The following is a 24,887-nucleotide window of genomic DNA, read 5'->3' as shown; positions in this document are numbered from 1 at the left end:
AGAGAGTTTCAAGGTCAGAACCAAACTGTTGTTGAACCTCCACAAAAATTGAAATACCATGTTCACCATCTTAGTTTAGTGTGTTAGCATGCTAACATTAGCTTATTATCAGTAAGTACAGCTGAGGCTGATGGGAGTGCCATTAGTTCTGCAGGTATTTGGTCATAAACCAAAGCATTGGACACATTAAAATGTTGTCCTTATGATTTCGATAGATAAAAAGTCAGAGCTGCACAATACACACTTCAAGTATATTAAAGTTATTTAAATCAATCCAATGTATATACTTGACAATTGAATAGCTCAGCATTGCATTAAGAATAAATTGCCTGCATTCAAGCTGTTCCTTAAAGGAACAGTGTGTAACATTTCAGGTGATCTATTAGCAGAAATGGAATATTATTATATTCATAACTATGTTTTCATTAGTGTATAATCACCTGAAACATCATTGTGAATCATTGTGTTTTGTTAGCTTAGAATGAGCCCTTCATATCTACAGTACCTAGGGAGCAGGTCCTCTTCACGGAGTCCGCCATGTTGCTCTGCCATGCTTCTCCAGTAGCTCAGAACGGACAAACCAAACACTGGCTCCAAAGAGAGACTTTTACATTGTTATGTTACCTGACAGCCACCGTAGAGCCGGGTTTCCATCAAAAGGTCCCTTTGCTACCTACTACCTTTAGTCCCTGGAACTACCTTTCAAGGAACTAAAAGTTTCCTTCAATCCACTGTTGTCTGTGGACTGAAAAAACGACCCATAAAATGTCCCCTGGACCGGAAGCAGGGGGAAACTGTTAGCCTAGCTCCATCAAAAGAGAAAAAGAATCCACCTGCAAGGTCTGTATGATGCACATGTATTTTGTTGGATAACAGCAGTTCAAAAACTTACTGCAAAAAGCTAATCCATCACTATAACTTTATGAAACTGAAATATCTCAACAACTATTGGATGGATTGTGATGAAATGTGGTTCAGACTACGGATGTGAATCTCAAAGATTGGTATCGAGGCCGATCAAGGGCATTTCTAACTGATTGTGTCTATGAGCCTGATCCTGATCTGAGCGTTTTGAGTGGTCGGAAGACTAGAAAGGCATTATATAAATGCAAGTCCATTTACCATTTACAGAGATGAAACTGGAAACTGGAGACAACAGAACATGAGAGTATTCCTAAATGTGCCTTTAAACCAACAAGTGTCCGTCTGTTTGTGCAGTTTGATGTCCGGTCTATCGTCGATGGAGTCGAAGGCGTGCTGTCGGATGGGCGTCCTGACCGTCACCTACTACCTGTGGACCACCTTCATCGCCGTGGTGGTTGGCATCGTGCTCGTCCTCATCATCAAACCCGGTGTGGGGACGGAGATGGAGAGTAACCGGCTGGGAGGGGGGCCCGTCATGACCTCGGCCGATGCCCTGCTGGACCTCATCAGGTGAGAGAGGTCAGAGGTCAAAGGTGGATGTTTAGAGGGTCAGACCTGGGACTCTCTGGGTCCAGGACAATCTGTCTCAGTGGATCAGATGATGGTTTGGTGTTCATTTTGATGATATGCTGCTGTGTTGGAGGGATGTTTCGTTTATGTTGCTTCTTGCAGCTGACATGCACAGCACATAAAACAACACTGTCACTGTCACATCACATGCGGAAAATATGTATAAAAATACAGCTAGCACTATATAGCTGTCACTCTTTCATCATTTGCACCTGGAAAACAAACAGAAGAGATGAAAAATAAGGAGAAACAGGTGAAAGCACAGATTTATATATAGCAGGACTGCTGATTGTACAGAAAGTTGCACAGCTTGTAGACCTGAACTTGCACTCACTGCAGCCAATCAACATCCCTCTTTCTCTGCTGCTGTTGTTTCACCTGCACTTACATATAACTAAAGATATAAAGAATCTAATAAGATGTCAATCTTGACACACGCTTTGAGACGAGGGGGAGGCGGGGCTCTTGTGTAATTTGTGGCCTTGTGTAGTGAGCATATAGGTCCCCCGGCTCTTTCATAAGTTCTCTTGTGAAACATTTCAAGCACTCTTGGGGGCCCTCTGGTAAACACGGGGGCCCTGAGCAGACGCTTAATTGGCTTATGCTTCAGGCCGGCTCTGGAAATCGAACATCGGGGACAGTCGCACAGGGTTTACGTCAGCCAGCTTTTAGCCGGTATCATGCGTAGTTGCCCGGCAGATTAAATGATCAACGGCCAAAATATCCATTGGGAAATATGCCAGATAAATAAATGAATGAATTAATTAATAGCATATTAAAGGGACTGTTTGTAAGAATCAGAAATGCTTGTTAACAGCGACACCTGTGGCCGTTAAGTCAATGAAAGTCAGCGTCCTGTTGCTCGCACTTGTGCTCGCTCTACATAGACATGAACGAGCATCGCTCAAAACAGTGAGGCGACACACGTCAGCTAAAAGCACAATATCACTCTATATTTCAGCTGCTTGGCAGTAATGTTAGCTGACCAGACGAAGGTCTCTCCATGAATCAATGCTGATCCTAGTGTTGGCTTTTCCTGCTTCAGCCTCCCGACCGCGGCCGGAGGGAACAGGGGAGACACCGGAGTTTTGGTCGGAGACGATAACGTTTCTCTCTGCGTAGCCCCGTCACTTCACAAGACACGGGAAACCTCTGTTGGTCTGGAGGAGCTGCAGCAGTTATTTCTGCACAAACGTCCACTGTACATTCACTAGATATTCTCAGAGCTACGAAGTCTTCTGCAGTGTGGAGTGTGAACACATGCACGTGAGAGGTGGAGCGAGCTGAGTGAAGGCAGGCAAGCAGACAGAGGAGCAGAGGAGCAGAGTACAGCAGAGACTCCGGTCCTGGAGACCAAAGCTACGGTCTCCCTCGCGTCCACCGACCGCGGCCAACACAGTTTAACAGACGGGCTTCACTAGATACAACCAAGAGGTTTTGGTGCTTCACTGTAGTTTGTGTTGGAGTCTTGTCTGAACAGCGTAGCCACACGCGAGCGCGCATATGCGAGTGTGCATGGGACACCGACCCGGTTGATTTATACTTGTAAGAAGTTACAAACAGTCCCTTTAAATAGCTTAATGTTGTCAGATATCCTGCCGAGATGCGTTCGCTCCACTGTGATTCTATTCCAATACACTTTATCTCCTCACGGTCCGCTGGCTCTCTGTTCTGTGTGAAAAAAGCCGGTCGTCTCACACAGCCAGCTGACTGAGTAAATACGAAACAAACAGAGTGGCTCGGACCCAGCCACGACAATGATGATATAAATAATGATCACATCTATGCTTCTTCAATACATTTTGACTTCTAGACGTCAGACTGAGAAAATAACAGACGAGGAGCACGGCGCCGCGCTCGCCATGACTGTGTGCGAGCTTGAGAGAGAGACAGAGAGGGGAAGAGAAGGTGGACTGCACACAATGTTTCAGTAGGGTATTAATAATAATTTCAATGTCAATGTTATGAATGAAGCTTCAAACTATTGGGTGGGCTACAGCCCTACGAGCCACCCAACACTATTTTGAATTTGATAAACGCGGAAATCGGACAGACCAGACAATTTATTTTCCAGACTGCTTCTTCATTTAACTTATTTTCAAGTTTTGTCAAATGTAGGCTTTTATATGGCTATTTAAAACACATGTCCAGTAGTTGTTCTACATGGTCGGAATTCTAGAATATTAACGGCCATATTGGCCCATCAAAAAAAACAAGTCTAGCGTAAACCCTGCAGTCGGGTGACTCAAGAGTTGGTCACGTGATTTTCAGTCAGTTAGTTGAGTTTAGTAATAAGTTGTAATTAGCACTTGGGCGTTGACATGAACGTTGAGAAAATATGGCTGACCCACAGCATGTGGATTATAATAATGAATAATAATTCAGTGGGTTTAACTTGATGTTAATATTTGATTGAGTGTTGGCAGCTTTTCACTGCCAGGCTCGAGAGAAAGTTCAGTTCACTTAATCGATTACCTGTTGATCATTTAAGTCAACTATCAACCACCAACTGCCAAATAGCTCAATAAACTGAATCTCTTTGTGTTTTTGACTGTTGGTCGAACAAAACAAGACATTTAAAGACGTCACGTTGGACTCTTAAGAATTTCTGATGGACATTTTCCATTATTTTCTGACGTAATAATGAAAATAATGATCAGTTTATAGAAACACAGTGTCCAACAGGCCGCTGCCAGTCAGCTGAACAACACTTAGATCAACAAATCGTATAAAGCACACCAACACACACACACACACACACACACACACACACACACATCAATCCAATTACAGACAGGGCTGATTAGTGTATTTTTAGTAATCCTGCGGGGATGAGTGACAGATTAGCCGAGTCAGCAGCAGTGCGATGCAATGATCTCTGCTGCGGCACGTTGGCAGACTCTTCTTCATCATCCTGTTGGCCTCTGTCTCTGACCTCTCGTTGAATGTCAGGTGATCTTAGCAACTGTTTTGCTCCTGAGTCATCCGTGTCTGACGTATGAATCTCTGTCACCGATGTTGATCCTAGTTTTCCTCTGACGTCGGTCACATTGACGTTTTGCAAGACGGGCTTCACTAGATATAACTCTGCTTTCGCAGAGTTTGTGTTGGAGTCTGAGTTGTGGTGGGGGCTGGTCATTTGTTGGCGTTAGCAGACTCCATTTCTAACCGAACCTTAGCTATGGTTGCACACTGTTAATCCTGAAGCGGAGCTGAAAATAAAGGCACTTGCGAGCACGCATGTCATCTGTTGGATTTTCCTGGAAAAAACGTCTCTCATTCTTCACATTAAAAGCAGTCTACCGGATAATACAGGAAACCCAGAACGGAAGGTCTCATTTTTTAGGTTAGGTTACCACCTGTTCACACATTGGCATAAAAAAATATTAAAAAACATTTATACGTGTAAAAACGTACATACAGTCCCTTTCATAACACTTGTACAAAGTCCATTTTTGCTCACCTATGGTGAAGGTGTAGTAGTCTGCTGAATATAGGGTAACCAGAGCCCAACAAAACAAATGTGGAACAAAGAGTATGTTTGTGTGGGACAATGTGGGATACGTTACCAATGCTGAGAGGTAGTCTACAATTTTGATATAATGTCTATCTAATTTAAAAATAAACATTTCTATTCTGCCCCTTACCTCCTAACATCTCTATGCTTTACCCGAATGTATCCATAGATTGGCACATCTCTTATTGAGCCACATGTTTCTTGTGAGACTCACATGTGCTGTGGCAAATTTCGCAAAAAACTCTGAGAATCGCCTTCCACCGGCTTCACCCACCCACTTCTAAGTAGTTTCCCAGTCTTCGTTTTAGCTGCATTTCTTTTTCTTTGTGGTAGTTTCCATCATATTCCGCCTAAATCCGCATAGCTTGCGACTCGCAATTTTCCCCGTTAGGCGTAGCGCAAGGGACAAGGGATAAAAATGCTGTGCAGTCCCTCATTGAGTGGGACACCTGGTCACCGTAGCTGAATATAGAGTAGCTGCTATCATATACTGTATTCTTCATACATGTCTCTTTGTTCCTCCACAGAAACATGGTTCCCTCTAATCTGATCGAGGCCACGTTTCAGCAGGTAACTGAACTCATTCGTATGACAAATTACTTTTTTAACCCTCCAAACTTTACTTCCTGTAACAAACCCGACTGTGTTCCTTCAGTACAAAACAGACCTGGTTCCCATCCTCAAAATCCCGACCAAAACTGTCCAGCACAACTTCGTCTATGTCTTCCCCGACGAGAGTGAGCCCAAAGGTCGGACGGTGTACCTGGAGCTGACCCCTCCTCCAGAGATCACGTACAAGACGAGTCCCGGCAATAGCCAACAGATGAACGTCTTGGGCATCGTCATCTTCTCCGCCACCATGGGTGAACAGGACAGACTCAACATGTCACTGACTGATACTGAAAACTCCGTTATTAAAGGAACAGTGTGTAACATTTCGGGGGATTTATTAGCAGAAACGAAATATAGTATTCAGAACTATGTTTTCATTAGTGTATAATCAACTGAAACTAAGAATCGTGTTTTCGTTAGCTTAGAATGAGCCCTTCATATCTACATAGGGAGTGGGTCCTCTTCACGGAGTCCGCCATGTTGCTCCGCCATGTTTCTACAGTAGCCCAGAACGGACAAACCAAACTCCAGCTCTAGAGAGAACCTTTCAAGTTTTTACGTTACCTGAAGGCCACCGTAGTTCTCCGATACGCTTGTGAAACTGCGATAACGTGAGTCGCAGAGTGCAAAACCGTGGTACCGCCAGCCGCCATCTTACTACTGACTTCTGAGCGAGGCGAACGGCGTTACCACGGTTTAGCATCGGTGACTCACGTTACCGCAGTCTTGGAAAGGGAGGAGTGAGCGGAAGGGTACTTGGTTGTTTGTAATCTGCCACCACAGCACTAGATGATGCCAAATTCTACACACTGTACCTTTAAGTCCTTAAGTTTTTTATGATGTTCATGTGGTGTCATGGTTTTTAAACAGATCAGACGTGGAAGTTTCTGTAGTTCACTTTTTTCACACTGCTGTTCAAAAGTTTATAATCAGCAGTTATATTGATGTTTTTCTCCTTTCCTTCAATAATAACTATTTTATATAAACTATTTTGTTAATTCAAAACAGTATAATTCAGACACCAAATGTTTTATTTACATTTGAAATAGTTTTGGCCCCAAACGAAGAAGCATGAAAAGATTCAAACTTCCATGTACAGTAGTTGACGTCCCCACAGTGTTGCATGACAGGGGAGAATATTGTTGGAACTTGGATGTTGAAGTAGTTTTGCAGTCCAGAAAAGCGTCAGTGACCCTCGATCATTATGGAACCACAGTTTTGCAATTTCGGTCCGTTTTCCTTTGGGCCCTCTGCAGGCTACCAAGTGGTTAGATTGAAGAGGTTTAGAATTAGGGCTGTCAAAGTTAAAGGCAGGGTTGACGATGTTCTCCAGTCTCCACTATTTATTATATTGGTTGAAACGGTCTTTACACCCCGACAGCCATCCGTTACTGATGAGCTCTGAAAAAGGAGCGGAAAAGAGCCGTCATCTGTAGCTGCTGTAATCCTGTAAAAACGGCTACCAATCAGTGCCTCGCGGTGCGCTTGGAAAGAACCAATCAGATGGCTCCCTGCTTCCCTAGATGTACTCTACCCTTGGCGTGCAGCAGCCTGAACTCAAAGCACGTTGCCGCCGCACGTTTCCTTGAGAATGGAAGAGAAAACTCAGCGCTGCAGTAGCACTGCTGCGGTTACTTGTCATGCGGTAGCGTTGTTGAGTTGAGGTCCTCTCTCCGCTCTGTGTCTGTGAAGTAGTTACGATGCGGCGGTGCTCGTGCATGTGTGTGGGTAGAGGTATGGGGGGTTTAGACGGAGCTCCTGAGAGGATGCTATTTTCAAATTAGGCTAGTTTTCCAACATCGTCGACCCCACCTTTAAAGGGACTGTTGGTAACTTCTTACACGTATAAATCACCCGGGTCGTTGTCCCATGCGCGCTCGCATATGAGCGCTTGCGTGTGGCTACGCTGTTCAGACTCAGACTCCAACACAAACTCCAGTGAAGCACCAAAACCTCTTGGTTGTATCTAGTGAAGCCCGTCTGTTAAACAGTGTTGGCCGCGGTTGGAGGACGCGGGGGAGACCGTAGTTTTGGTCTCCAGGACCGGAGTCTCTGCTCTACTCTGCTCCTCTGCTCCTCTGCCTGCTTGCCTTCACTCGGCTCACTCCACACTGCAGAAGACTTCGTAGCTCTGAGAATATCTAGTGAATGTACAGTGGACGTTTGTGCAGAAATAACTGCTGCAGCTCCTCCAGACCAACAGAGGTTTCCCGTGTCTTGTGAAGTGACGGGGCTCTGCAGAGAGAAACGTTATCGTCTCTGACCGGGTGCCGGTGTCTCCCCTGTTCCCTCCGGCCGCGGTCGGGAGGCTGAAGCAGGAAAAGCCAACACTAGGATCAGCATTGATTCATGGAGAGACCTTCGTCTGGTCAGCTAACATTACTGCCAAGCAGCTGAAATATAGAGTGATATTGTGCTTTTAGCTGACGTGTGTCGCCTCACTGTTTTGAGCGATGCTCCTTCATGTCTATGTAGACCGAGCAAGCGTGAGCCAGACGCTGACTTTCGTTGACTTAACGGCCACAGGTGACGTGTTAACAAGCATTTCTGATTCTTACAAACACTTCCTTTAACGCAATAATAACTCGTTAATGCAAATTTGTTTTAATGCCACTAATTTCTTTGACGATTTTTAGGTTGTAAGAGGCTGTCATGCTAGCTTGTTGCGGAGGAGGTTAAAGGGACTATTTGTAACTTTCAGAAATGCTTCTTAACAGCGACACCTGTGGCCGTGAAATCAGCGAAAGTCAGCGTCGGGCTCGTGCTTGTGCTCGCTCTAAATGGACATGAACGAGCATCGCTCAAAACAGTGAGGAGACACACGTCAGCTAAAAGCACAATATTACTCTATATTTCAGCTGCTTGGCAGTAATGTTAGCTGACCAGACGAAGGTCTCTCCATGAATCAATGCTGATACTGTGTTTGCTTCTCCTGCCTCAGCGCAGGCTTCAGCAGCGGGGCTCCCCAGCGAGAAACTCGTCTCCCTCCGCCCGCAGCCGGAGAGAGCAGGAAGACACCGGCAACCGGTCGGTAACGAGACGGTAACGTTTCTCTCTGCGGAGCCCCGTTACTTCCCAAGACACGGGAAACCTCTGTTGGTCTGGAGGAGCTGCAGCAGTTATTTCTGCACAAACGTCCACTGTACATTCACTAGATATTCTCAGAGCTAAACTAACTCTTCTGCAGTGTGGAGTGAGCGCACGTTCACGTCTAGAGGTGGAGCGAGTACGCGAGAACGCGCGCTCTGTCTGAGTGAAGGCGAGCAGGCAGAGGAGACGAGACAGCGGCCACATGCGAGCGCGCATATGCGAGCGTGTGTGCGCATGTGTGCCGACCCGCTACATTTATACGCTTATTAAGTTACAAACAGTCCCTTTAAATAACGCTCCAAACGCTACATTTGGCGAGGTAAAACTGGCATGGCCATTTTCAAAGAGGTCCCTTGACCTCTGACCTCTAGATCAGTGAATGTAAATGGGTTCTATGGGTACCCACGAGTCTCCCCTTTACAGACATGCCCACTTTATGATAATCACATGCAGTTTGGGGCAAGTCATAGTCAAGTCAGCACACTGACACACTGACAGCTGTTGTTGCCTGTTGGGCTGCAGTTTGACATGTTCTGATTTGAGCATATTGTTTTATGTTAAATGCAGTACCTGTGAGGGTTTCTGGACAATATTTTTCATTGTTTTGTGTTGTTAATTGATTTCCAATAATAAATATATAAATACATTTGCATGCAGTAAGCATATTTGCCTACTCCCATGTTGATAAGAGTATTAAATACTGAATTAAATACTTCATTCTTCTACCCATAATCCCTTGTGTTTCTGGTTTACATTGCTCACCCTGAAGAAAGTTTTCTTCTAATAATATATAAACTGTGTTGGCGCAGGTCTGTTGCTGGGCAGGATGGGAGAGCGAGGAGCTCCGCTGGTCAACGTCTGTCAGTGCATCAACGAATGCGTCATGAAGATCATCAACGCTGCCGTCTGGTGAGAAGAATACTCTGAATGTATACACAATGCACACACTACATATTACTGAGAGAACACTGATCCACTTAATAGCAGACATTTTAATATGTGACAGCAGGAAAATCACAGGTAAATGTAATGATAAAAGTCAGGTTCATGCTGGCTCACTGTCACACAGTCGTTGTTCCACTATATTCACAGCTGTCTGTCTCTCCGTCCAGTCATTGTAAGAAGTCAGTCAGTCTCTAATGGTGTTTTCAAACCTGCGTTGTTTATTCCAGCTGAATCAGACTCTGGTTGGTTTTCCTTCTCAATAAGATTCTTTTGGGCAGATCTGATCACAACAATCGAACTCACAGAGACCCTCTAGAGCAGTGATACTGGCCCTCCGACCACCATTTTCTAATGCACCTAAATCACAATGAAAATAAATTGATTCACAATGGGATTTTTTCTGAATGTAAATTAGATGCCAGAATAAATAAAAAGCATTAAAATAGAATAATAAAGCTTGTTTATATATATATAAATGCCAGGGGAGGACCCCCCGGATCCCCCGACAGAGGTCTGGGCTAAGCCCCGAATACATAAGAGTGGCACATGTAGGTACTTCGCAAAAAGTCAAGGCCACGTCCCCCAAAACCGAAGATCCCATAGACTTCAATGCAGTTTGACGTGTTTGGATTTTAATTTTCTCTCTCTGGAGCGCTGTGCCCCTACAGGCTGTTGTCTGGCAAAAGCAGCGGTGCCGGCGGCGAGGAGGTCCCCGGGGACCGCCGGTACAATAACCTTTTATTTTGATGTTAATACAATGTACCAGAATTAACGAATATGTAGGATATTACTACTGATATTCCTGTAATATCATGTCACAACGTCTGCTGTATTAGCCGTGTGTTTACTACAGTATGTGTTTATTTGCATATAGAGCGGGGAAGTGAGATCCGATCACAAGTGGTCACTGAAGACGCATGTGGAGATGCATTCTAATGCCAGGTGTGAACAGATGTACTTAGAGCTGTCCACTTGTGATCCGATCACTGAGGACGCATGTTAATACCAGGTCTGAACAGGTCCTTAGAGTCAACAATGAACCTAACCTGCATGTCTGTGGTCTGTGGGAGGAAACCGGAGAACCCGGAGAAAACCCATGCTAACACGGGGAGAACATGCTAACTCCACACATCATGGGCCCCAAGCTGGGTTTGAACCTGCAACCCTCTTGCTGGGAGGCAACAGTGCTAACCACTAGTGGTGGTGCAACCAACTACACAGCAACTCTTCAGCATAGCCTTATTACTATTAGCAGTTTGTTTAAAGTAGAAGTTTGGAGACATGTTTCAACTTTTTCTGTTTACTGAGGGACACGGGATTGTTTTCCCCCCAAAAGGGGGCGTGGTCATGAGAGCCTACTCTGGGTGATGTATTGCCGGTCTGATGTCCGTTATGTGTTTAATAACTGGCCCATGGCCTCCTGTCATTTTGCAAAAGCGGCCCCCGACCAAAGCAAGTTGAGTATCCTGCTTTAGAGGAAGTGGTCTCGGTTTGTTTGTGGTAGGAACATAATCTGACCCAACTACAAGTTTGAGCCAAAAGGCTCCCGTAGCCAGGTTGCATGCTGGGATGTGGAGTGAAATCAAACAGTTGTTAGCAGCTAGCTGGAGAATACATGGAGGACTGACTAGCTTCTTGATATTTGGGCAGATAGAAGCTTCTTCAGGACCTTCTCCCTGTGTTTACTTTCCCGCTCCAGCACCGGACACATGTAACCAATTAGAGGACAGAACTGGCTTTTACTGATGCATTTTGGGTTCCTTAAATTGCTTTCCCGTAAAGAAAAGCCAAAGCGACAGGAAAAGGAATCAAGTTTACCAACTCATCCACTGATAGGCACCAGAGCAAAGGTTCACCGCTGTCTGACTTGTTTGACTCGGTTCAAAGGAACTCTGGTCCGTTTCCCATAACGGGCTTACTGCCGAGTGACCACTCCTCTGACCCCGAGGAGGATTTTGTGGATATGGCCTGATGACCTACCAGGTGGTCAGGTTGGGAAAACGTGCCGGCTCTGACGTCATCCTGCTGCAGCACATGAGCAGATTACAAACAGCAGCAGAGTCCATATGAGGCTTATTTACCTGAACACTGAACAGATACAGATACACTGCTTATATCTGTGTTAAAACTACAGTAACTGTAAATATTATGTGTTTTATGCAGCGTGTTCTTAGACCATCAGACTTTAACATACTAATATTAACATTATAAAGTACTTCACAAGCATTGTCCTGGACGTTTAGTTTATCTTTTGCACTTGAAGCTCCACCTGTTGAACTTCACTCTGCTCTTTGATTTGGGGATGTTTGAGGTTTGATAATCAGGACTGACATGTTAAATTCTGTCAGCTGATTCAAAGAAACTTAGTTAATACTGTTAACAAACAACAAAATGATCAATCAATATTGTTTACTATTCATTAGTAATGATATCATTTGCTATTTCAACAATGTGTTTTGTTGTTGTATCATTTGCAAAACATCTATAAACATTACATAGATAGATATTTGTAACAATTTGTTAATGATTATTAATTGGTTTGTAAACCATCTATAAACATTATTTGGATGTCTATTATAAAGTAGCAACTGATGATTATAATACCTTGTTAAATGGTTAATAAATTATTTGTAAAGCATCTATAAACATTATTAAGATAGATAGTTAATACTTTGTCAATGGTTAATATTTGGTTTCTGGTCCATCTGTAATATTTATAGATGTTTTACAAACAATTTCTTAAATGTTTACAAATCATTTGGTAATCACTAACATTTACTTAATATAGTATATAACATGTTATAATGTGTGCAACAATAAACTGTTAATAAACACTTTACTAATGTAATCAGAATGTAATTATTATCGTCTCCTAAATGATTCAATATAGTATTTATAAACTAAATATTTAATATTACACAAACCAATGATAAAATAACAGAAATGATAGTATTACTAATAATTAGTAAACATTATTAATTATCATGTCATTGTTTGTTAACAGTAAAATAACTATTAACATTCGTCATATTGCCCAACCCTAGTTCCATGTCATTTCTTTATGCTGCTTTATTTATTTTATTTGCAGAATCATGACTTCGACACTCAAACTTTATTGTTGTTGATATTCGTGGTCCTCAGGCGATGTCCTCTAGCGCCACCATCAGGATGAAATTATCCTCATGACCAACACCAAAATGATCCCTGTGACCAACACTTTGGTCCATGACAAACTATATAGAAAACTAGTGTTTGGATTTCTATCAAATCTGAGGTGGATATTCATGATCCCCAGAGGATGATGACTTAATGACTCCACCGTCACTCCAGAATTTCCACTTAAATTAAGAAATAACAAAATCTGTCATCTGTCATTACCATGAAATTTACAGAACATATTCCTGCTCCCCAGAGGATGAACTCTTTAGATTTGAATGACTCCATGACTTTTCCTCTAGCGCCACCCTTAGGACAAACTTCACATGTTTTAGCTCCACTACTGCAGCTTTGGATGACGTCATACAGTGTTTCCCACCAGATTTTGTGAGACTGTGGTTGGAGACGTCAGACCCTCTAGGGGGGTCCGGGCACATCCTCCTCTGTTTTGAACATTTTAAAGTTAAATGCATCAATCTGGAACACTTTGAGAGCAAAATTACGAGGCTAGATCAATGAAGAACCTGGTGCTCTAATAAACAATCTAATCATAAAGGTTGTATGGTTATGAATGCCGATGGCAAGAAGTCACACAGCATAAGCATGGTAAGGGAGACAGGGTGATTTGCGACCTTAAAGGTCACCTATTATGCAAAATGCACTTTTCCATGTCTTTTAAACATCAATATCTGTCCCCAGTGTGTCTACAGGCCACCATAGTATCATAAAAGACCATCCTCTCTCTTTTTCTCCTCCTCCGTTTGTCCGGAAATGGGTGCAGAAAAAAAATTCGCTTTTTTCCTTGTATTCTGACGTCATTTGAGAATTGCAAGCCATGTAAGGGTTTCCTGGTCGAACCAGAGAGAACCTTCAGTAGCTGACCCCGCCCCACAGCGCGTCACTGTCTCTCCTCCTCAACCGAACTTGAGCAAAGTAGCTCCTACTGTTAGTCTGCAAGAACCAGCAGAACAGGCTTCATGTACTCCCATCATCTAAATATAACATGTTCTTTCACAAAGGCTTTATGTAATTACACTGTTTAAACAGATGATATTTATATACTATATATATTTGATGTCATGCATGTAGCAGAGTACAGGTAGTAAATAGTGACTTGTAAGCAACACAACACATTTCTGTTTCACAGTCAAACTTTATTTGAGTAGACAGATGACAATATTAATTATTCACAGCATTTGTAATCATCTCACCTGTTAGTTAGTTATGTTAACATGGTACAGGAGAAAGTCTTCAGCTCTGGTAAACTATGGTAAACTAAGCTCCGGTGGTCTGTAGTCATGGTAACACAGAGACAGCTCCTACTGTAAATAATATACCATTACTCTGATCTTCCATACATTTATCTTTTAGCAGAAATAATGAACTGATTACTGTTTCACATCTTCTATTTTCCACCCTGATGGTCGCTGTGTTTACACACCGTGTCATAGCGGTAGCATGTAGCTAACCCGTTAGCATGTAGCTACATGCTAACGGGTTAGCTACATGCTACCGGGTTAGCTCTGTATCTCCATGTAAACAGAGCTAACCCGTTAGCATGTAGCTACATGCTAACGGGTTAGCTCTGTATCTCCCATCTGCCCACAGCTGTCTGCGCTCAGCTGTCTGCTCTCCTCTGGGATGATTCTGTCGGTCATTTCTCACAGATGGATCTGTAAAGACAGACGTAAAACAGAGTGTATGTTTACGGTTTACAGAGTTGATGCATGAGGTAAACACTGAGTTAACTAACAGAGATATAAATAGTATTATTTACCTGAGAGAAACCGTCAGGAAAACCTGGAATCTGGACCGCAGATGTTGATCATGTGTCGCCGATTTCTGATCAGATTCCTCCGTTAACGTGCGCTGGGTGAAGTTTCTGGTTTATAAACTTTAAAGTGGTTTATAAGCTCTATTCTAGCTCCTCTCTCTCCACTCCTCTCTCTCCCTGCTCTCAGGCCGCGAGGGGGGCGGGGAGGGTGACGCTGTGTTGTTGAGGACGTTTGATTGACAGAAAACGCTGACCAATCAGAGCAGAGTGGGAGGAGACAGAGGCTACAGACACAGAAATCAGCACTTTTGGAAATGGGCTGAAACAGAGGTTATAGAGACATGCTGGAATGCATGATCTGATTGTTTTTTTGAAAAAAAAACTTCAGAGACATGGTTTGGAGGTGTCTGAGACCTATAATAACTAGTTTAAATGGAGTATAATATGTGACCTTTAAATAAAAGTGGGACAAGGCTGTAAATTGGGGGCGCCCATGCAACTCATAAGACTCTAAGAACAGATAAATCATCAGAATGTTGTTTGCTCTGTCCTCTCAGGTACTTTCCGTTCGGGATCATCTTCCTGGTGGCGGGGAAGATCCTGGACATGCAGGACCCGAGCACGCTCGGGAAGAAGCTGGGCTGGTACGGCATCACCGTGCTCGCCGGCCTCTTCGTCCATGGACTCATCCTCCTCCCGTTCTTCTACTTTGTCCTCACCAAGAAGAACCCCTTCTCCTTCATCCGCGGGCTGCTGCAGGCCATGGTGATTGCCCTGGCTACCTCTTCCAGGTCAGAGTCCAGGACAATCCTGCTTTATTGTGCTGGTCTGAGGATGAGCTCAAAGTTTTTATTCAAATGCCATCTCTTCTCAGCTCAGCCACGCTGCCCATCACCATGAAGTGTTTGTTGGAAAACTGCAATGTTGACCGGCAGATCGCACGCTTCGTCCTCCCCGTGGGCGCCACCATCAACATGGATGGCACAGCGCTGTACGAGGCCGTGGCGGCCATCTTCATCGCTCAGGTTAATGACTATGAGCTGGACTTCGGCCAGTTGGTCACCATCAGGTAAACAAATACCGACATGCTCCAACAATGAGACAATTCAGGAGGTTTTGGAAACCGACAGAGATTACAAAGGGCAGGAAGAACTGAACATGATTTTCTCAAATGGAAAGAATCCTTTCCAAATGGACAAAATAGGTGAATGTCTGTAATCATATATCTACTGCTGCAGGCATCACAGAAGAGCTGGCTGCAGGTAAAATGTAGCCATATGCTGATGATATAGTGGTGTATGCATGTTATTGTACAAAACCATACGCTGCTTCTAAATTTAATTGTACAATGAGACATATTACAGTGTGGCTTCATCCATTATGCTTTCAATTACATGTAACAATAATTGTGGAGCACTTTGGTAGCTGAATGGTTACAGCACATGCCATATAACTGCAATGTTTCGGGTTCGTTCCAGCCTTGGGACCTTTATTGCATGTCATACACCCCCCCCCCCCCCCCCTTTCCCCCCCCGCCTCTACGCTGTCATCTGTCTAATAACAACCCCTTCCCACCCCAACTCGTCAAATACCGCCGTTTGGTTAGTGCCCCTCGGCATCGGAAACCGACGCACGGAGGCACCCTTTAGCAACAGTATGTGACTCAAATGTAAACCCACCCGCGGCGTTATTCGACGGTTGGAGCAAGTGATTTAGTATTAATAGCGTGAGAGTCAGCTAAGGGCAGGTGGGAGGTGTAGGATGGGTCAAACAAACACAGTACTTCCAACCAGGAGACCGCTGTTTGTGTCCCGTGTGAAACTAAAAGTAACGTTGACTTATTTTGTCACGTCAGTCTTTAGTCACATGACTCGTCGGTATCGTGAGTCACATCAGATGTGAGTCACGTCAGACGTTAGTAACGTGACTCGTTAGTATAGTCAGTCCTGTGAGTCCACAATCAGCTCATATAGGTGATGGCGGCAGGATGTAGGTATGTCATGTAGCGTTCTTTAGTGCACTCGCATTATTGCAATGTGAAATCACAACTAACCGGATCAAATGTACACAATGTAACAAAAAAGCAAACTTTGGTTCAGAGTTTCAGGTGTGAAAAGGCCCTTAAATTGAATTAATCTCTGACAGAGTAAATTCTACAGTGTCTTCTGTTTTCCTCGTGCAGCATCACTGCTACAGCTGCCAGCATCGGTGCAGCGGGTATCCCTCAGGCCGGTCTAGTTACCATGGTGATCGTACTGACATCAGTGGGCCTGCCGCCAGATGACATCACACTCATCGTGGCCATCGACTGGATTCTGTAAGTTTACAGCACTCATTATGTAAAAAAGGTCTCTTTCTGAGCATTTTAGTTTATTCACAGTACATTTATATTATGGGATAATAGTTATCGACATGGAATCAGCATTTTAATGTTGTACACTATTTATATACTGCTAGGTGGTCAAAATGATAACAGTAGATCATATTTTATTTGGGAGTCACATATGTATCTAAAGTCTGAATCTGCAAACTAACAAGTAACTACAGCTGTATAACAGGAAAATATTTAAAAGTACAAGTACCTTTAGATTGTGGTTTAGTACAATACTTGATTACATTTCTTTACTTTCCACTGCTGTCAAACATCCCAGTCAAAATAAAGAGGATGTGAATAGAGGCTTAAATACACTGAGTACTGCTCAGAGCCTCTTGTCCATTGTAGTTTTGGTTTCAGGATGTTTTCTTGTCCCGTCTGTTTCTGCAGCGACAGGTTTCGGACCATGATCAACGTTCTGGGCGACGCTCTGGCAGCGGGAATCATCGCCCACCTCTGTCGGAAAGATTTCCCCCTCAGTGGAGCAGGAAAGGTAAAAAAAACACCATCTGTAGTTTTGACTTGACTGAAAAATGTTTTGACTTGACATTTTTTTGACTTACTTTGTCAATGTTGGCATTTAAAACAAATTTGTCTGATAATTTTGACCCAAAAAGTAATGTATTTTTAACTTACTGTGTTGCTGTCCACCACCAAAACATGTATGGCCCCAGGGGGGTTGCGTCAGGAAAGGCATCCGGCGTAAAACCTTTGCCAAATCAATGTGCAGATCAATGATGGATGGTAAATGGACTTGCATTTATATAGCGCTTTTCTAGTCTTCTGACCACTCAGAGCGCTTTACACTACATGTCAGTATTCACCCATTCACACACACATTCATACACTGATGACAGAGGCTGCCATGTCAACTTTGCCCATCAGGATCTGATCTAAATACTCATTCACACACCGATGGCTATGCCTTCAGGAGCAATTTGGGGTTAAGTGTCTTGCTCAAGGACACATGGACATGTGACCGGAGCAGCTGGGGATCGAACCACCGACCGAGTCCCAGCCGCTGTGGCGACTCCTTTCGGGAGCAGCCAAAAGACGACTTCCCATTAGTTTTAGTATTTTTGTCATTGCTAAGTTTTCATCTATTTTCCTGTCAGAAATTTGCTTCCATGGAGAATACCTACAAAAAATATAAAAATATATAATGTTCTTAAAGGGACTGTTTGTAACTTTTTAAGCGTATAAATGTAGCGGGTCGCCACACATGCGCGTTCGTATATGCGCGCTCGCGTGTGGCCGGAGCCTCGTCTCCGCTGCCTGCTTACCTTCACTCAGCCAGATCGCGCGTTCTCGCGTACTCGCTCCACCTCTGCTAGACGTGAACGCGCGCTCACTCCACACTGCAGAAGAGTTAGTTTAGCTCTGAGAATATCTAGTGAATGTACAGGGGACATTTGTGCAAAAATAAATGCTGCAGCTCTTCCAGACCAACAGAGGTTTCCCGTGTCTTGGGAAGTAACGGGGCTCCTCCACGTGTTACGTTGTAGTCTCGTTACCGACCGGGTGCCGGTGTCTTCCTGCGGCTGCCGGCTGCGGTCGGGAGGCGATAACGTAACTCCTTGAGTAGCCCCGCTGCCTGAGCCTGCGCTGAGGCAGGAAAAGCCAACACTTCGATCAGCATTGATTCATGGAGAGACCTTCGTCTGGTCAGCTAACATTACTGCCAAGCAGCTGAAATATAGAGTGATATTGTGCTTTTAGCTGACGCGTGTCGCCTCACTGTTTTGAGCGATGCTCGTCCATGTCTATTTAGAGCGAGCAAGCGTGAGCTCGACGCTGACTTTCGTTGATTTCAAGGCCACAGGTGTCGCTGTTAACAAGCATTTCTGAAACTTACAAATAGTCCCTTTAACTAAAAACGAGAAAATTATTTTGTCTTGCATCCTATTTTGAAGAAAAATTCATATCCCAAACCATATATCACTCCATGTAACTTCTGATAGGAAATATCAACCTGTCCATTACACTTGTGAGCTGTTACTTCATTCATGCCTGTTAGGTTAAATTAGATTACAGTAGAGATTCACTCAGATTTGGACAACTACCACAACAGATTAGACCTCTGGCTCTCATCATAAATCCTATTGAGTCTTTGTCAAGCCCCACCCCCTCTGCTGTACTCTGTTGCCAGGCAGAAAAGTCCATTAATAACCAACTGAGAATTAACTAAATCACTTGTAATGCTCTGATCTGTTGTGTACTAGAGGCTTACTGTGTACTACTGTGTACTACTGTATAAACTCTTGAAACAGTAGATAAAGCACTTTTAAGACAGCAAGCTAACGCAAAGAACATAAATTATATTGCTAAGAAGTGAAAGTCAATTATACATTCCATTGCAACATCAGAGCCCAGCAGCAGAGCTACGCCTCCAGCATTTTGGACTGAAAGCGACGATTGAACGTCAGTAAATTGTCCGCCTACAAAGTGTCGTACAAAAGTAAAACTAAATTATTTCTATTTTATTGTCATATATTTTATTTAATGTCTCTACCGAAATGGCCTGTGTTGAACAATAAAAATATTATAAATATGTATACTATTATAACTATTTACTTACTTACTTATTTATTTATTTAACTTTTTTCCCGGCTGGTTCCCAGAGGAGCAAAAAGTGAGTGATGGACATAAATGGAAGTTAGAAAAATCCAGCACAGATTTTGAGAGCAATCTCAAACATTTTACATGTCAACGATCCAAAATGGAGTCCAATAGACCACAGACCATGGATGTAGAAGAGGGTCCAGTAGACCACAGACCATTGATGTAAAAGAGGGTCCAACAGACCACAGACCATGGATGTAGAAGAGGGTCCAACAGACCACACACCATAGATGTAGAAGAGGGTCCAATAGATCACAAACCATGGATGTAGAACAGGGTCCAATAGACCACAGACCATGAATGTAGAAGAGGGTCCAATAGACCACAGACCATGGATGTAGAAGAGGGTCCAATAGACCACAGACCATGAATGTAGAAGAGGATCCAATAGACCACAGACCATGGATGTAGAAGAGGGTCCAACAGACCACAGACCATGGATGTAGAAGAAGGTCCAATAGACCACAGACCATGGATGTAGAAGAGGGTCCAACAGACCACAGATGTAGAAGAGGGTCCAATAGACCACAGACCATGGATGTAGAAGAGGGTCCAATAGACCACAGACCATGGATGTAGAAGAGGGTCCAACAGACCACAGACCATGGATGTAGAAGAGGGTCCAATAGACCACAGACCATGGATGTAGAAGAGGGTCCAATAGACCACAGACCATGGATGTAGAAGAGGGTCCAACAGACCACAGACCATGGATGTAGAAGAGGGTCCAATAGACCACAGACCATGGATGTAGAAGAGGGTCCAACAGACCACAGACCATGGATGTAGAAGAGGTTGTGTCCTGTGCTTTTGCCCTGCGTGTTAGTAAATTGCCTACAACTCCATTAAGTTCTGTTGATGTCTTGTTACCAGCGCTACTAGCTACTGGCTGATAGCTGGTTGTTTGGGAACAGAGACGTTAATACCTCCACCACGTTACAGGCTTACAATATACAGCCAATGGGGGTATTATAAGATAATAAAAGTGATGAATTACAGCCAATATATCCATTATTACAGCAGCATTCAGCTAGCAGGAAGCTGGCAGAACCAGATATGTCATATGAGCGTGCAGGACGGTACAGTCCTGTGGATCTGATGACTGTTCATTATGCCGAGGAAAATAAATCTGGATTCAGCTGTTAGTGAGTTTTACAACTTTTAGGAGATAATGATTTAAATGAGGGCTGTTTAAGTGTTCCTACTGGGAAGTTGATTTACCTCAAAAAATTATCCTCTAATTTACAGACGTCTCTTTATACATCATACATATACATTTTCAGTCCAAAATGGCGGCAGCGCTACTGCAGTGCCATCGAGCGGCTGTTGTCAAATAAGCATTAGAGTTCCAACTCTCTGCTTCAATACTCTTTAGCTAATGCTAACAAAGTTAGCTAGCTAATCTATGCTATAGGAGGATATTAAGGTACTTTAAAACACTTAGCATCTGATTGTTGCAATTTGCACCAAAATCCACACTCCTTCTCTCTCAATCTGATATCCATCATGAATAACCATCCATAAATCCACTTAAAAAACTTTAAGTTTTCTTCAGTATCAAAGTAATCCAGTAATAGTTATCTGTACATCCATTCCACAAAGCATTATGGGAACTTTCAAAATTACAGCATGGTTATCCCACAAATAGAAGCAAGACAAAGAATAATAACAGGCGTGTCAAAATCCATTAATATTAACATTTTACCTTTACCTTTTTTGCCTTTACTAAGGCTCAGAATGTCCCATCAGCTAAATAGTGTTAGCTTGCTAGTACTTTTGATACTGTTACAAGAGTGACACTACAACACAATATTGATGAATAACATTTTCTGAACTGGTTGGTGTTGTTTTATGGAGAAAGTTACCTTCATTTAACTTCATTAATATTTTTAAAAAATTGGTAAATATTAGGGCTGTCAAAGTTAACGTGATAATAACGTGTTAACACAAATTTGTTTTAACGCCACTAATTTCTTTAACGCATAAATTCAATTTGCAATTTTTAAGGTTGTGGCGGTCTCACTTTTAAAGCTAGAGTGAAGATACTGGTATCATATAAAACTAGAAAACCTGATTAATCCATTGGTACCAACCAATGGAGTGGCCATATTCGAAGGGGGTCCCTTGACCTCTGACCTCCAGATCAGTGAATGTAAATGGGTTCTATGGGTACCCACGAGTCATGTTATGATTTGAGCATATTGTTTTATGCTAAATGCAGTACCTGTGAGGGTTTCTGGACAATATCTGTCATTGTTTTGTGTTGTTAATTGATTTCCAGTAATAAATATATACATACATTTGCATAAAGCAGCATATTTGCCCACTCCAATGTTGATAAGAGTATTAAATACTTGACAAATCTCACTTTAAGGTACATTTCGAACAGATAAAAAATTTACGATTAATCGCGATTAACTATGGACAATAATGGGATTAATCACGATTAAATATTTTAATCGATTGACAGACCCAAGTAAATATGCTTCTGTGCACTCCGTCTTAGAGTGAGATGGTTATTATGTAGCTGGAGTTAAAACGTGGTTAGCATAGCTTAGCATAACGATTAGAAGCAAGGGGAAATAGTTAGCCTTGTTCCGTCCAAAGTTCTATCATACATCTACTAAAACCTTCCTAATGTCTTGTCTACACGTAAACGGATATTTTTGAAAACAGATAAAAAATCTGTCCACGACCTTTTACAAAATATCTCTGTCTATATGAGAACGCACAAACAATTCCAAATGCTCAAACAAGCATGCCGAGCCAGTAGGTGGCAATAAAGTCTACGCCAACGATACGTCAAATACCAGAGAAGAGCATTCTGAGCATGCGTAGTGAGCTTATTTTCCTTTGGCGGTAGTATTTAAAAAAAACAACTATTCATTTATAGAATATTTGATATCTATTTCTACACCTTTGTTTATATAACACCTTTCTGGCACACTGCCCAAGGTGCCACGGCAAAACTGAAAGTGTCAGTCGTTGTTGTTGATGTTGTTGTTGTTGTTGTTGTTACACAAAGCAACAAAGGCATGCGCTAATTGTGGTCATAGATTTCCAAACGCTCCGTTTTACGTCTATGTGGACACACAGAAACCAGAGTTTTGAAAAATCTGCACTTTAGAAGGCGTTTAAAAAAATCTCAGTTTCAGGCCAAAAAAAAAGAATATTTCTGTAAAAAATATGCGTATGGGAATCTAATGTGTGTTTTTGTGTTTCCTCTCCAGCCTGTACCTTCTTACGGGACGCAGACTCCTCACGCTCACAATAACTCTCACGGCGTAAACGTGCCAATGACGGAGATCCACACCCACAAAGACTGTATGTTCGAGGCGATGGGTGACTCAGCGGGCGAGAGGCACGCACACACCGTCTACTACAACATCTGTCAGGTGTGACAGAGCAGCTCACCTCAAAACACCATCGAGTCTGGTAAAATCTTACCGTGCCATCTGAACAAAAGACAGACTTTGTTGTAACAGAGCATGACTCTTCTTTTGAGTTGGATTTAGGTGACAGGAACTGTGGTTTGTTTGGCCAAAAGTGGATTGGAACTTCATTTGGAGCTTTGTTCTCCTGCTCACTGATGACAGAGAACAATAGCTACAAGGACAAAAGGACCATGATTCCATTTCAATGGAAACTTGCCATCAGTGCTAACTTGCAAGCTAGCCTGAATTTAAAACGTGGGAAGGTTGCTAAATATCAAGCAGAGAAATCCAGCAGCATCTCTGGTTACCGTTGAAGAACAGGATGAACTGGAGCCTGATCTGCACCAGAGGATTATGGGTACAAGATGCCCTCCTGGGAGCACCCGCAGGTTCATCATCTGGTCTGACAGCGACACCACATATCGCATTTACCATGGCCGTTTCAAGGACTGGGTATCAAACCTTAATACCTCTTGGGTACTGACCGAAATGTGTCTGTTGTACAGACTATCACTCAGGTACCGAAAGCTGGTTTAGCCCCTTTTTTTGTAAAAAAAAAACATTTTTTGCTTTCTTTGGTGCAAAAAGCTACAAAAAGAACAAAAGGAAGATGGAGATACAATCAGCCAAAATGAGTTTCCATCACAGGATCACTCAGCTCAGCTCATACCGGTTTCACACCAAATTCTCAAAAGCACTCCACGGAATGATCAGATTTGAATTTTGTTCAACTTTGGCCCAAAGACCTGGCAGAAAATCAGTGCAATGCTATTGCAGAGACCACAACCGCTCTATCCATTGAAAGTAATAGTTGTGCTCTGCCTGTCCAGTGTGAAAACCCTGTTAGGAACCAGTTGAGGAGCTCGGAGAAGAACCGCTGCCCCCTCGTGTCCAAAGGAGCCAGTTGAGTTGGTTCGGGTATCTGATCAGGATGCCTCTTGGGCTCCCCCTTTTAAAGGAGTTCTAGGCACGTCCAACTGGTTGGAGATTCCCGGGGAGACCCAGAAAAACACTGCATGGATTATATATCTCATCAGACCTGGGCACGTCTTTGGATCCTCTAAGAAAAGCTGTAAGACATCCGGAATACTGTGACCCAGACCCTTGTAAGGAATATTTTACAAGTGATCGCAGTTGGCTGTACATTTGACTGTACCCTGAACAAATGGTCCCAATCCTGTTTTTTTCTAGGTGGAGTGTTGGATCGGTACCTGGATAATTTGGCAGAGTTTTTTATCTGCTTGTCATCTTCACTTGGACTTTAAAGCCAGAGCAAATCCACCTCTATGTTGATATAGAGATAGCTAAAGAAACCACGTTGGATCATATATGATGCAATTTAAAATACACACCGGTTGACCTAAAAACAAAGCTAATAAGCTTGGATCCTTCTTCTAGAACGTTCTTTGTATTTTATATGGGATCTTCCAAAGGGACGAACTTCTTCAGGCTGCTGTTTTTCCTTGTCTTATGTTCAGCACACTCTTTTGCTCTCTCAGGTGTTACCATTTCAACAAACCTTTAACTGAACCGTGTACTGTATTTGATTGGCTGGTGCTCACTGCTGCCTGTGCTCAGACTGGTTGAAGGGTTAAAGGGTAATCCGTCCATTCCGTCGGCTGAATGAATCCAAGTGCTCTTCATCTTGCAGACTCAACCTTCTTCTTCTGTCTCATTTATATTTGACAGCATGCTGGCATGCGTTCTACCTGGCTTCACTTGAAGTCGACGTGCATTATTTTCTCCTCTTGTTGTTGTTTTGACTTGAATGTTGCAAAGTAAACAAAGTGCTGTAGGGATTATGGGAATCTTTCCAAAGTCAGTAGCAGCGAACAGATGCTAGTTTGGGTGCAGTTACCACTCAACTAC

General features: G+C 43.1%; 1 protein-coding gene across 1 annotated transcript in view; it reads left to right on the top strand.

The window, feature by feature from the left end:
- Nucleotides 1-23,594, top strand: part of LOC141768363 (excitatory amino acid transporter 5-like) — a 33,305-nt gene extending 9,711 nt beyond the window's left edge. The window contains exons 3-11 of the mRNA XM_074636616.1: nucleotides 1,219-1,434; nucleotides 5,539-5,581; nucleotides 5,667-5,874; nucleotides 9,523-9,622; nucleotides 15,146-15,379; nucleotides 15,463-15,657; nucleotides 16,771-16,905; nucleotides 17,353-17,455; nucleotides 22,815-23,594. Coding sequence (XP_074492717.1) covers nucleotides 1,219-1,434; nucleotides 5,539-5,581; nucleotides 5,667-5,874; nucleotides 9,523-9,622; nucleotides 15,146-15,379; nucleotides 15,463-15,657; nucleotides 16,771-16,905; nucleotides 17,353-17,455; nucleotides 22,815-22,985 — 1,405 coding nt within the window. The 3' untranslated portion in view covers nucleotides 22,986-23,594. The remainder of the gene's footprint in view (nucleotides 1-1,218; nucleotides 1,435-5,538; nucleotides 5,582-5,666; nucleotides 5,875-9,522; nucleotides 9,623-15,145; nucleotides 15,380-15,462; nucleotides 15,658-16,770; nucleotides 16,906-17,352; nucleotides 17,456-22,814) is intronic.
- The last annotated feature ends 1,293 nt before the right edge of the window (nucleotides 23,595-24,887 follow it).

Source organism: Sebastes fasciatus, chromosome 5 (assembly GCF_043250625.1).
Source record: "Sebastes fasciatus isolate fSebFas1 chromosome 5, fSebFas1.pri, whole genome shotgun sequence".
Taxonomy (NCBI): Eukaryota; Metazoa; Chordata; class Actinopteri; order Perciformes; family Sebastidae; genus Sebastes; species Sebastes fasciatus.
The sequence above is the reverse complement of the archived record's forward strand: the minus strand, read 5'-3'. Positions and strand labels throughout refer to the sequence as shown.